Source organism: Thunnus maccoyii, chromosome 5 (assembly GCF_910596095.1).
Source record: "Thunnus maccoyii chromosome 5, fThuMac1.1, whole genome shotgun sequence".
In the NCBI taxonomy this organism is placed as follows: Eukaryota; Metazoa; Chordata; class Actinopteri; order Scombriformes; family Scombridae; genus Thunnus; species Thunnus maccoyii.
Window position 1 is genome coordinate 20,199,046 of NC_056537.1, and position 13,641 is coordinate 20,212,686.

General features: G+C 39.6%; 2 protein-coding genes across 5 annotated transcripts; both read right to left on the reverse strand.

Moving 5' to 3' along the window:
• Window positions 1-85: 85 nt before the first annotated feature.
• Window positions 86-6,823, reverse strand: sephs1 (selenophosphate synthetase 1). Its single transcript, XM_042411652.1, has 11 exons — window positions 6,806-6,823; window positions 6,556-6,644; window positions 4,891-5,013; window positions 4,667-4,763; window positions 3,910-4,013; window positions 3,622-3,729; window positions 2,495-2,649; window positions 2,286-2,376; window positions 2,063-2,162; window positions 1,197-1,409; window positions 86-907 (listed from the first exon to the last, which is right to left on the reverse strand). The coding sequence occupies exons 3-11, from the start codon at window positions 4,984-4,986 to the stop codon at window positions 693-695; spliced, it is 1,179 nt and encodes a 392-aa protein (XP_042267586.1). The 5' UTR covers window positions 4,987-5,013; window positions 6,556-6,644; window positions 6,806-6,823; the 3' UTR covers window positions 86-692.
• Window positions 6,824-7,177: 354 nt separating this feature from the next.
• bend7 (BEN domain containing 7) lies at window positions 7,178-13,441 on the reverse strand. 4 transcript variants are annotated; one of them, XM_042412176.1, is made up of 10 exons: window positions 12,137-13,441; window positions 11,465-11,542; window positions 11,023-11,376; window positions 10,609-10,725; window positions 10,162-10,514; window positions 9,413-9,520; window positions 9,085-9,202; window positions 8,854-8,967; window positions 8,577-8,618; window positions 7,178-8,010 (listed from the first exon to the last, which is right to left on the reverse strand). In XM_042412176.1, the coding sequence occupies exons 1-10, from the start codon at window positions 12,198-12,200 to the stop codon at window positions 7,952-7,954; spliced, it is 1,407 nt and encodes a 468-aa protein (XP_042268110.1). In that variant the 5' UTR covers window positions 12,201-13,441; the 3' UTR covers window positions 7,178-7,951. The 4 variants fall into 4 exon arrangements, with proteins under 4 accessions (XP_042268110.1, XP_042268109.1, XP_042268108.1 ...); XM_042412175.1 differs by having other exon boundaries at window positions 10,609-10,728; XM_042412174.1 differs by having other exon boundaries at window positions 10,609-10,728; window positions 11,960-13,441.
• Between the last annotated feature and the right edge of the window lie 200 nt (window positions 13,442-13,641).

The window sequence follows — 13,641 nt, forward strand, 5'->3', positions numbered from 1 at the left end:
ATGATGCAAGTAGATAATGTCACATTTGATTTAGTTCATTCAGAAGAGTGCAGCTCTCCTGAATAGCGGGCAAGAACAAACCATCTTCTATTTGAATATTTATTAGTTTAGGTGGGGACAATACAAAAAGTCAAAGTAATAAAAAACAAACCATTCTGGTCACACTCAGTTTCTTTCAAGGCATCAGTTACAGCAATGAACTAAAACTAGGCTTAATAACTGTACAAAGTGAACAGACAAACAAAAACACCATCACACGGCCCGCTTGCTTGATGAGAGCAATTTTAAGAGCCAAAGAGGCAACAGACACCACACTTCCTAAGATTCAAAATGAATCAACAGTATCAGATTTTTGTCTTCATCTTCATCACCCTCTTACTAGAAGCGAACACATTTAACATAACAGAATACAACAGACACGAAAGGCAAAATGGATGTGAATTATGCACTGTTTCTTACCAATTTTCATCATGGGCATACTGTAGGTTGAGTCCACTGGGTGATGACATGCCGCCTGGGCCACAGTGTGGGGCTGTTTCTCATGTAGATACACGTCACCCCAGTCTTTTCTGTGTACATACTATTCTGTGTATATACTGTATTTCAACACTCTAAGATGGTTTTGTAGTTTATGTGTCTAAAATCACTCAGCAGAGCTTTTGGGTTCCGGTCTATAATGCAGGTAAAGAGGATTAAGAAGTTGCACCAGGAGTTGGGTTGACATTCTGGGTGGCAGCTTGTGGTGCCACCTCTATGATCCGTGGTTTGTCAATGATGCGAGCAGTGCGGTTTCCTTTCTCTACAATCCCTATGATCCATGCCTGGTGGCCCTCGCCATACTTCGGGGATTTGATCTCTGCACAGAAGCGGGCAGCCTGCTCCCGAGGCAGACAGATAAGCAGGCCCCCTGTAAATGAAAGGAGATTTGGTCAGGCACAATGGCCTTAAATGATTTTTTTTTAATGTGTTATGATGTTGGCGAGTGTTCAGATCTCTTACTGCTTGATCAGGACCTCAGGAATCAAGAGCAAATGTGACTGAATCATTGTAGTTGTGGCCCACAGACTATGGAACAGCCTTACAAGCATGTTGTTTCTCTAAACAGGTGCTATGTACTGTAAATTAACATAACTTAAGAGATATAATGGTCAGAGAAGTTAGATAGATGAAAAACAGAACCATGTATACACACACACCTGATGTTTCAGGGCAGGTGCCGTGCATGAGTCCAAACATATTCCCACAGGCCTTGGACACTGCAGCCATCTTGGCAAGCACTGGGAGGTTGTGGATGACAAATGACACTTCGCTTCGCTGTTGTCGTGCCAAAGTCTGAGCGTGGCCAAGGATGCCAAACCCTGTGATATCGGTGGCGGCGTGAGCGTTGAAGGTGTGCATGAGACCAGCCGCTACAAGGGAAAACAGAGACAGAGAAGGAGACTTAGGCCTGGGGTTATGCTTGAAAAGAACAAATTTGCACTAAAGCAGCCCACTCGAAGGTTGAGTAAAAAGCCGGCCATCATAGATAGGAGCAAGATCATCTTTAAAATATGTATACAAGCTTGAATGCAAACAAATAACCAAGATAACATATATGGTCATTCAACTATTAATCCTCATTGATGTCTTTATAGATGACAAAAGAGAACCATCTAATGCAAGGAAAGGAAACAAAAACAATTACTGGAACCACATCTTTACCCAGAGCTTTAACACTTGCAACCTTGAAGAAGTATTTCTATGAATCTATGTGAAAGGGTTCCAGTTTTTAACAGTTAACACAAAGTTATAGTATGCAGTTTTTTTCTAACATGGCACATTATCTTTTAATGTTTTCATGTTAGCCCAGGCTTTCTTTTGCATTTAGTCTCACAATGTCAGCTGAGGCTTATTAGCAACAGGGTGTGCAATAGAGTCCAGTTACAGAAGCTGCAGCAGTACTTATGTTTAACTTAAAAGTACTCAGAATGCTTGTTTAACTAGAAATAAAGATAATAACCAAGTAAGCTTGACAATTATGAATGAACTATCAGTCAATCGGACACATTCGTAGTGCTTTTACCTGTCCTGTTGAGCCGAGCCATGTTCATCATTGCTTCATGGTAAGCAAGTTCTACATCTTCTTGGGTTACCACTAACTTGATCTTGTTCCACTTCTCAGGCTGAGAGATATAACAAAACATATAGAGGCAGTGGCATTAGTGGGTATCCTAAACAACAAGAGGTGTCTTCATTATGTATGATGTGAACATTTTTTGACAAAATGAATAAAGAGACAAACTTACAATATCTAGCCACTGATGTACTGCAACAGCCACTTGTGTCCCTAATGGCTTGGTCAACACCAACACGTCTCCTGGCACTGCATTGTCTGGCCTGAGAAATGTCAAACACATCATCATGGTTTTTTTTTGCATTACAACAAAATCATACATTTATTAAAGTGGCTGTGAACAATGTAACTAAGGAATACGTTTCAGGAATTAATTCCTACATGATAAATTCGTTGGGCTGGCAGACTGTTGTTGCAACTCCCCCCATCACCACCCAGGGGTTGAGCACTGTCTGTCCTCCCGTTACAGATGTGCCTGCCTCTTCTGATGCATCCTTGAATCCCTGGATGATCAGTGGCATGACTTTGTCTCTCTCCTGTGAAGACCAAGGAAAATCAGAAACAGAGAGCACAACAGGATATCATTCATAACACTGTTCTTGTTTAAAGCTATAATATGTAACTATTCCACATTAAAATGTCTATAAACAACTAGACCTATGTTATATGTTTTGTGAGTTGTGTACTTACATTATCCCAAATGTTTTCAACAATTTTCAAACCCAGAGAAATCCGTAATTTTAATCAAGATAATGGTCCATTTAATTTGGTCACCTGTCAAAGATGAGAATCATCTTGTGCCCATGTTTCGGCATTGTGGTTGTCTACCACAATGACGTCCACCAAAGAGTATACGCATACAAGATAATGCATCGGCGTTGTGGTTGTCTGCCAGAAACTGTCATTAATGGACTTTTATTCAGTGTTAAGCCACAGTTTTACGATAAACTTTTTAGACCTTGGTCATTTTTAAGTCTATCTTTTAACCGGATGAAGGATTTTAATCATCGGACGTCTGGATCTTAAGTTGTCAGAGAAACAAGCTGAGCAAACGCTGGCAGCAGCTCGATTTGCAGGCCCTCTGGATGTCAGTCAGTGTCCACCGAACACATCAGAGAAATACTGATTTTTTTTTACATGAAACTGCTTTATTCAGTGTTTTTACTGGTTTTAGGCATCATGTACGTTTGTCTTGGAGAGGAGGAGACCTCTGCAGATAATTCAGCTTCTGGTAAAATCCCCCTAAATGATGAACAATGAAGTAATCCCAACTGGGAGAAGCCGGATATTTAACAATGAAGACAACAACTCCCATGATCACGTGCTACTTCAAAACGTCATCAAACTCTGTCTTTTGTTATTGTTTTGATTGAGAGACCCCTAGCAGCAGAAATTACATATTGTGCGTTTAAAACTACAGAAACCTTATTGTGTGTGGTATTTTGTTTGTTACACCATTAACACAAGACCCAAAAGTCAACACATCGCCTCTTACAAATGCCTCTTACCTTCTCTGACATTTTGTTGCTGACTCCCAGGAGCATCAACATGTTGTCACACTCTGTCACTCCCATGGCATACAGGTCACTTAGAACATTGGCACAAGCAATTCTTCCCTATAAAACAGAAATGCTGAAAATTAAACAAATAATAGTTGGCATGTAACACAGGCCAACAGACCCAATAAGACAGAAAAAACAAAGAATTATTACAGCAACATCCTTTAGTCTGTTACATGTATTAGTAATTAAAAAGGACCACACTGGGGCAAACAATAAAAAAGAGGAGATTCATACCATCATGTAGGGGTCATCCACTATAGGATAGATGTAATCTGTTGTCTGGACAAGTGAAAGGCCTCCATGTCTGAGAGGGATCACACAGGTGTCCATTCCTATGCCTTCAAAAGTAAAAGAGCTTTCTATGTGATATGTTGTTGACATTTAGGTTCCATTGGTGCATGTGTGACATGGTACTGGACACACAAAACCTTAACAAAAGAGCAGTCAGAAAGCTTCAGGTTGTACAGAGTTTAGCTGTCAGGCTTTAGTGGAGCATGAAAAGAGGGGATCACATTAACCTCGTTTCAGTGTGTCTACACAAGTGGGCTGTTCATTTCAGAACTAAGGTCAAGGTTTTACTTAATACTTTTAAAGCATTGCATTATTTTGTATCCTGGCGTTCTTCTTGCTGCCATACATGCAAGACTCTATCATAAAATAGAGTCATCACTGTCAGGTCATTTGGGGTTTATGTATTTTTATGTATAATACAGCGTGATGTTACCACTGTGGGAGGGAGCACATGCTTTCAGAGTTTCATATGAGCAACTGTGTTGTAAACGCCAGCAAAAACTGGTTTCAACCACCGAGAATAAAATTCTGTATCATAACTAATTTCTCTCATCTTAACTGCCTTTTTTCCATTTATTATACTATGTATTATACTATACGTGTTTTTCCTGTTTTGATTATGAAAGGTACTGTTATTTGATTAAGCACTTTGCAACTTGTCATACCTGTTAATATCGTGCTATTTAAAGCTTATAATTACCTAATCGAGGCATAACTGCTCCGAGGAACTGTTCATCCTCTTGATAGTGGTTCTCCTGTAGGGTTTCTAGCAGCTTCTGTAAAACCTCTTGGGGCACCTGCGGCCGAAGACAATAGGCACCATTCAATTTTCACACATTTTTATCAGCTGTGATGCTTTATAGTTTGCATAGTTAAACAAAGACAATGATGTATCCGAGGCAAATTTTAGTAAAAAGAGCCAACCTTGCAGCCTGTGCCCTTGAGCTCAGCAAAACGTGTGAGCCTGAAGTTCTTGTCCAGCTCATAGCTCTCGGGGTTAAAGGACTCCCTCACCGACATGTCTGAAGAAACTCTGGGTCCTCACCACTAGAAGCACAACAAAGACCGTGACAGGAGGAATCATGGAAGATTAGCAACACTGTCTAAATGTAACAAGGAGGTAAAAAAGAAAATCTTTAAATAGTAAAAATAAAATCTTAAATCTTTCTCAGAGTCAAGTCAACACTTAATGATGGAGCTAAATTAATTTATATTTTCTCAATTAATCATTTCATCTATAAAATGTCAAAAAATGGTAAAAATGCTCATGACAACTTCTAACAACCAAAAGCCCAAATACACTGAATTTAAGGTTTAGGATTAGGTTAAGAAAATATTCACATTTGAGAAGCTGAAAGCAGACAACGTTTTGACAACAAAATATTAGGTACACCTTAATACAGTCAGAAACATGATTGGAGTTTAATTTACACCACTCTAACACTGATACTTTTTGGCATATTTATTGTATGAGATGGTAAGGTGTGGTAAGATAAAAGTGTTCCAGGAGGCTGCTATTGTATAAATTAAGCCACCAGGCCATAGATATGTTGATGTTTAGGCACAAGATTTCTTGAATTCTGTCAGTTTAATAAGACAAAGTGTTGATAAGGGTTACTGTGCACACAAATGAATGATGCTTGTTACAAAAATTGCAAAGCACCATATCCAGGAGAGCGTCAACGTCTCTCTCTGACGCACAAACCCACCACTGGCAACATGAAACTTCTCAATGAGCCGGTGCGCTCTTCAGTTTTAGCGAAGTGTCAAATGTCTCGCGTGCTTTAACATCGAAATGTGACACATTTGGCCATCTGACAGAGATGCCAGTTGAGTTACTGCTTAGTTCTGACCCCATTTGTTGTTTTAACTGTAAATGTAACTGTAAGTTACTCAGGGGGGCCTCGGTTAGTTCACCGTGGGAGTGTTCAAGAGACAAACCGCTGCCAAGTTCATTCAACCCTTAGGCAATGGCTAACAATATTAACATGGACCAGGGGTTAAACTCATCTATTCAGTGTAATGTCCACTACATTATACACTACTGCCGCCTCCACTTTGAGACATATACACTGATAAACACGTTTCAGGTTTGTTGTTTGTTTTGCTGTAGATGCATTTTCGTTTCCGTGCTAGCTCTTGTTAGCCGGCTGCTGATCCATGCGTGAGGTGATGGGCATAAGCAGCCCTGTGCAACAAAGAGCCGAGTGGCCGAGTTTACGAGCTGTAACGTAAACACATTTAAAAATAAACACTGTGCACGCTGCAGCCTTAATGTAAGTTAATGCACAGTTTGTGAAACATTGCAGCAGCTCGTTGCACATGTAAGTTAAAAAGTTGCCGTAGAGCGCCGAACAAAAATGTCGGCGGCGGAAAAAATTAACCCTTTGCTGTCCCTCGCCATGCGATGTGTGCAACATCAGAGTCGATTTCAATAAAACAACGTTCAACATGCGACTTGTGCAAAGTTTGTAATGCTATGGTACATTAGACGTGTTTACAATTGACCTATATGTAATTTTAGGACCAAAGCGGAGTTATATTCTTGCAACATTTCCCCTTTAATTGCTCTGACCAGTTTATCCTTACCAGCTTCACGTTAGCGGTGGATCCCGACAGAAGAGCGCGGACGCCACCAGCATGCACTGGGCCTACAATCGGGCGTCCTCCAAGAATGCCTGAACGAAAGTGACACATATTTGGTTTCTAAAGTCGTAACTAGAGGACAGAAATCCGAATTATCGCATATAACTTAATGTATTTGAATAAGGATATGTGTCCTATCGCGCTTCGTCTAAATAAAATAATATATAGCTAACAATGCAAAGAGGAAACTCACGCGATGTCACAGGGTCCTCTGCCTGCACGGCGGCGGCTTTAACATCCCCTTTAACGAGCTGTGAAGTCTGGCAACAAAATCCTTACAATGGAGTGTACCTTTAATTTGCTGTTTTCCCTCCAATTGCACTTACATCAACATGACATTACCTGGATGCGAGTATAGGTACTCAGGTTTATAAACTTGCTCATACCAGTTCATCTCTTGATATAATCATGTTAATATTGTAACACTTTTTTTTTATTATTAATATTTATCAGGGATGTTTCAGGAAGAAATGTAGCCATGTGTTTACTCTATTTGCCTCATATCTGCTGTTACCTTAACTGTAAAAACAACACAAAAACAAAATTGTCAAGAAAGTCCATTTAATGATGTTAACAACTATATTCATTTAAGATGCACAATGAGCAGAAAGTTTTGCTTTAATTCCATCACAACATGAACAACAATAGCACTGATATGCATAGCCTAGAGAGTCTAGTCATGAAAAGAAACATTTATTGACAGAATACTGGATATTTTGATATTTTCAGCCAGATGTTATAGCGTATCAACCTATTTTTGATTAGCAAAATTTGATAGAATATATCAAATATATTTACTTTAGGATGTAATGTTAGGAAATAAGGTGGATGCCACACTGCACATTACACCCACTGAAGAGAGTTACTGGTCAATTAAATGGCACAATCCACAATGTACACTTTCCCTTAAAATATAATTTGTGCAAAATATATGGATGTCATACCGTTAAAGTACAGCTATAGTCTCATTTCAGATTTGTAAACTTGCTAGGAATGACATATGAGAACTACGTGAGTTCACTTTTAAAGCTGTAGACTATAATGTAAACAGTAATTCACTTCTGAACATGAAAATGACCTGACTTTTCTTAACCACAGCAGAGTTCAGTGTCTGTTACAGTAACTCCACATCCCGGTTGCTTCCACATCAGTTCATCACAAGGTTGTTTGAAAGTGTAACATGTTTGTGAATCCTTCTTATTCATGTGGTCTTGTTTTTTTTCCCTTTACATCCAAAACACAGATCAGTTAACAGCTGCAAAGGAAATATCTAAAGTGGCAAAATGCATCAAGTAAGACAAGTAAAATATTTTGGAAGGCCATTATGGCAGCCCTTGAATCAACCAGTCATGTTCACCACTGTCCCTTCCACACTTGCAGGCTTGTTATAGTTGCAGCCTGTAAGAAAAAGTAGAAGATATTATTACATTTTAAAATATCACTATCAAAAAAGCCTCTATGCAGTCGTGTGCACATATAAAGAGAACTGTTTTCAGTCGTATATGTTGTATTGTTGTATGTATTGTTATGTATTATAGCCTTCCCTAAAGAAAATGAGACAGCAGAAAGAGAAATCCTATTGTAACAGTGAGGGGGAAATAGAGAGGTGAAAGAGGGGCGATGGTGCATGCTGTAAAGATAATTAGCTGACATTTTGGAAAGTTGCGTGAGAATGTCAAATGTCACAGCGACAGCGTGACAAGGACATATGAGCCAATGAGTGGGCCAGCAACACCAGTTTGTGTGTGTGCGTGTGTTGTGACAGTGAAGTGGAGCGAAGTAAAAGCATTGTGGGCTCAGAGGGGGGCTGATGGAAAGATGTAGAAGGATGGAGTACTGATGTGTAAGGGGAAAGGACAGAAATATAAAATAGTGTGTGTGTGTGAGTGTGAGTGTGCGTGTGTGTGTTTGTGTGCTTGTGTTAGCTGCCAGTATGTGTGAATATTTAAATGTGTGGTTCATACTTGTTGAGGGTCCATTTAAGACTTCTTCTGTCTCTGCTGCATCTGAGGAGTCAAAGGAAAAACAAGGTTTTTGGCTGGTAAATGTAGTAATTGACTTATAAATGTAAACACAATAACAATAATAGTAATTATATAGCAATAAAATTCTATAGCACCACCTTTAAAATACATATGTAGGCTATATGCATAGATGAGTATACGGTACAGTATCAATTACTTTAATAAAAGAAAGAAAAGCAGAAATAATATAGCAGCAGACTCTATAATAGTACACTACCTCTTTTCAGCCTCCTCCTGGCAAGTTTGATTTGATCTTGAAGGATCTGAACCCAGTCTCGTGGCCCAGGCAACTTCTCTATTCTGTGCTCAGTGCAGTATTTCTCTGTAAACACTGGACACAGATAACATGAATATATTCATGTTTCCTCAGGAGTCGCAGTGTCACAGCCATTAATGCTGTACCCTGCCAAGAACCTGATTCAACTTTTTGTATCTTTCTCTCACCTACCTTTAATGGCACCCACAATGTTCTGGTCCAGGCCTTTGCGGTTGTCATTAAGTCCTCTCTTCCTTTTACCGTTTGGCAAAGAGTTAGCCAGAGTAGCGTCATTAAAGAAGGCACACACCTGAACACACAGCACAGTTCACCAAACTGAAAGTTTATATGTTTATATTAACATTGCTGAACCTTTAGTGAACTCAGCTTTTTATTAAGGCGAATGAGAAGATGTTTGTGTTTATAATAAAGTGTAAGTAATCAGTAATGCCACATGAATGTAAAGTTAACCACAATTAAAAGACCAATGAACTGGCTCTTTAAGATTGTAAATACGCACCAGTTTCCGGAACAGCAGGCTGCCAGAGCGTGTATAGTTGACCAGAATGGAGTCTAGCTGAGCCTTTGAGATAAATACATCATATTCCTCTGCAAGACGCACGTCAGACTGAAAGGGAATCCAATAACACGGAGTGTGATTTGTGAATATTATTAGAAAATTATAAATTACAATATAAGAAAACTAATCCCCCTTTTAGAGGGAAAACAAGAGAACACACACAAATCTTCTACAGAAGTCATTGTCAAAAATTTAGCTCTAACTCACAATGTTGTTGAAGACATAACTGTAAAATTTGGATGTTCAAACAATACTTAATTTCTCATACTTCTCATACCAAAACTATGATCTGAGTGAGAGATCCAAAGAGGTCAGAGGACACAAAGATTCTCCTTAGCAACAAAACACACCACTTGGCAACAGCTTTTAATATATAAATAGTATAAATGGAGTCAAACATGCTAAAGAGTGATGAGGCAAGAATATATATATTTTTTTACATGCACGTTAAATTGGGTTAAAAGAAAAACTATCAGATACACATTGTAAAATTGAACTTGAAAGAATTGAATTGAATGAATTCATCAGTATGATTAGTGTGAATTAAAGAATAAATACTGTGTCTGCGGGGGAATTAAATGTACACTCAAATCATAGGTCAGAGCTAAAGATTAAACATTTTACACAGAAAACACATATGGGCACATACACAAATAATACATGTACAATAACATGCAGATGACCTGTACCTCTATGTCATGTGGTTCCCTCGGTTGGTTCAAGAAAGAATTGTGTGTTTTGTTGACAGTTTCTGAATTATTCTGAGGTGGCTGCACTAAAACCTCAGAAGAGACGGGATGACTGTTGGGTGTTGAAGAGTCTTGGTCCTTATCACAATCATCCCTCTTTCCAGATTCTGCAGGTGTAGCAATGAGTGGTGATGCCTCCACAGCGGAAACAGCAGATCTTCTAGCAACAGACACAGTCAGTGGTGCCACTTTATAGATTGGCCTCCTCTTGCGGGGCCTACGACGAGGAGCAGGGCCAGGACCAAGGCGAGGTTGGCATGGTGATGCGGCCTGTTCCTGCCTTTCCAAGGATGCTAGAAAAAGACAGTAACAAATTGTATTTTCACTCTCTCTCTCTCGTCCTGTCTCTCTCTCACAGTCTGTGAGTATTTGTGTTGATTTACTGACCTTTTTGAGTCTGCATCAGCCTCCTCATGGCACGCAGTTCCTGCAAAATAGCCTGCAAGGCGCCTTTGCAGTTACACATACAGCAGGGGGTTTCTGGTGCAGCAGGAGGGACTACATCTGCTGGAAAGTCAGTGGAGTGTTAGTTAGTGACTGTCCACTCAAACATGCTTACACATAAGAGTGCAATGGGCTTTCATGCCATGTCTCTTACAACAAGGTGTGTACATGTGTGCATGAGTGTTTGACTAGCACTACGTCAGCTAGTGTGCCTAATGGGAGCTTGTCTGTCTTGTACAGCTGAACTCCCAGTGTCTGCCACACACACAAATACCTCTGTATGAGGTTTGCCCTTCTGCTTGTCTGGTGCTCATCTCTATTTTAAGAAAAAACATTTAATTAGTTTTGGTACCCTACCATTAGCCTCATTCACCCTGTTCAGATCCTTGGTATTGTTGAGCATCCGCAGGGCTTTGGAGCGGGTGCTGTACTGGCCACAGCCTGGACCGTTGGGGATTGGGGTGGATATGGATGAAGGTGAAGGCCCCGGATCCCCTGTAGAGTTCCAGCTGTTGATCTGGTGGTCTTCTGAAGCAAGAGATGAAGGTACAGGCTGATGTACCCAGGTCAGATGCCTGTCCGGTGGCATCTTTGTTAAGCTGTCTTGCTCTGTTCCTGCTCGTTGATATACCCTGCTGGTCTTATCACTCAGAAGCCTCATCATTCCTGTGATTTGCCTCTTGATCTCCATTCCCTCATCCCCCAGCCAATCTACACAGAGAGAGTGTTGGTATATACTGTATAATTAGTTAGAGCCTCTCTAATATATAATAGAAGTAATCTTTAAAATGACACATACGATCAGGCACAGCAGCATCCTTAGGCTCTCCATTGGCATCTTTGCAGCTGGAATTCATCATATATGAAGAGTTAAAATCTGCAAAAAAAACAAAAAACAAAAACAAAAAAAACCCAGCAAGGCAAATTTGCAATAAGATAGTAACAGTATTGCTATAATGAAGTCAAAATGTAATAATAAAATAACAACTGTGTGACAAATAGTTGCAGCCTTTTTGCGTTTTAATGATGAAGCTTGTGCAGGCTGATGGGGACTGTGATGTTAACTAAAGCAGAACCCCCCCTCCCCCTCCCATCCCATGAAGAATCCACCTGTAGGTAGTATGAAGTAGTGGAGAGGTGGCCTAGAGCTGACAGCTTCAGCAAAAAGTGAACAATTTAAGCTGCGTGTTATATGATCACAATGCGCAACATATTTTCATATTCTGGACCATTCGCTTAATTAATTCTTAAGAATCTCCTAACTGAGCTATGTTGATCTTCAGGAATGTTTTACCACGTAAGACTTGAATCAGCAGAGTTAGCTGTGAGGTAAAGCCGATGCAAAGACTATGGGCATTGTCGTGGCCATCGCTTTTGTTTACAGGGTCGCCTGTGCTGCCACACAGCGCCAGACAAACACCCAGACACAGACGCGCGTCTTGCAAGGTCTTGCATTCATTCAGCAGCCTACCTTCATCCGTGACCAATTTAAAGCTCTGTGACTTCCTTCTCCTCTTCCTTTCCCCAAACTCCATCTTCAGGAGGTGTATAGTCTTCAGTAAGTCGGTGCAGTCGAAAATCGCTCTTCAGAAGACGAAATCAGTGACTGGATACACTCAGCGGAATCAGTGTCCGTCTGCTTTATTAATCAGTTAAATTTCTCCCCAGGCTGCGCTACAGATCCTGTCATCGGCACGATTTTCACCGTGTTAAGCTTAAATGCAGCTCATGAATCATATTGTAAGATCAATTCCCGGTCCCATTATGATGCTGGTTCTTCCCTTTCGCCATGTAAATAAATTAATGACTTTAATATTAAAAAATTCGTCACATATTCCTTTGCGCCACCTGATGGTATATTCTCATCCAAAAGGTCGACTCAGGCATTTGCCACTGTTGTGTCCAGACAATGGACTGGCATTTGAGCAAGAGCAGTTATGGGACCACTTAATCATTTGATCAGCTAGAAACGGAAAGTTTTTCTTGATTGTTAAATTATTATCTTATTTCTGTTACCAGAGCGTTTATTGTTATCAGTGAATATTTTTAGGGGGGAAAAATGTAAGCACCCCTCTGATTTTTGGGTAGAGCAGATTGAAACTCATTAGTGAGTTGGTTACTCAGATGACATGTTGGTGTTATAGACAAATTTCAGAAGACATGTCTTTGATGGCATGGCAGGGATAAGATTGAGTCTCACTTTTCTGATGCATGTAGTGTGGATATCTCACTAAAGCTGATAGTGCATCAAATGATGAATTTCCCCTCCCTACAGTCATGACCTTGCTCCAGGCAAATTGTGAATAACTGGCAGAAAATAGGCGGAATAGGACCTAGTAAGTTAGGTATGATCTTTTCCATCGTTTCCTTCATTCTCAACCCAAAACAACCTCAAAAAGTTATAATTACTCGTTTTCAATCTCAGTTAGAGAAGAGACTGATTCTCTCTAAGACTATATGTGAATGGTCATCTAACAAACCTAAAACCTGCTTGCAGCAGGGGCTGTGAATTGGAGGAGCTGATGTAGGGGATGTTACACAAACTGCATGACAAGTAGAATATTAGATTTCTGTTTGGAATTGAACTTATTCCATCATGTTTTAAAATATGCAGCAAAATCAAAGTCAAATCCGTTGTTGTATTTAGGTATTAAATGCATTTAAGTACCTTAGTGACTCAAAGTTTTTCCCCTCTCTTAAAATGTTGTGAATGTGCTTTAACAATACTGTAAATAAATATTGACATGCCAATGAATGGGATGATCATGCCTTAGAATTTGACATACTGATTCAAAAATTTGGTTATTAAAAATGTAAAAAATGAAATAAAATAAAAAATTGTTCATATCTAAATGTCTAAAATCTGTGACAATATTTTCACTTTTTCCACAAAACATTAGTGAGGGTTTATGAATGTTCAGTTTGCTGTTAAGTAGCCGATAATTGCCAATTGTTTATTTTAATTAGAAACCTGTT

What these genes read in the sequence shown, in the direction of transcription:
- bend7 (XM_042412174.1), bottom strand. Translation starts at nt 12,200, where the DNA reads ATGGAGTTTGGGGAAAGGAAGAGGAGAAGGAAGTCACAGAGCTTTAAA. An exon ending in GGATGCTGCTGTGCCTGATC is followed by an intron (nt 11,377 to 11,464) that starts GTATGTGTCATT and finishes CTCTCTGTGTAG; the next exon opens with ATTGGCTGGGGGATGAGGGA. An exon ending in CAGGGTGAATGAGGCTAATG is followed by an intron (nt 10,729 to 11,022) that starts GTAGGGTACCAA and finishes CTGACTTTCCAG; the next exon opens with CAGATGTAGTCCCTCCTGCT.
- sephs1 (XM_042411652.1), bottom strand. Translation starts at nt 4,986, where the DNA reads ATGTCGGTGAGGGAGTCCTTTAACCCCGAGAGCTATGAGCTGGACAAG. An exon ending in TGGATGACCCCTACATGATG is followed by an intron (nt 3,730 to 3,909) that starts GTATGAATCTCC and finishes TCTGTTTTATAG; the next exon opens with GGAAGAATTGCTTGTGCCAA. An exon ending in TACATCAGTGGCTAGATATT is followed by an intron (nt 2,163 to 2,285) that starts GTAAGTTTGTCT and finishes TATATCTCTCAG; the next exon opens with CCTGAGAAGTGGAACAAGAT.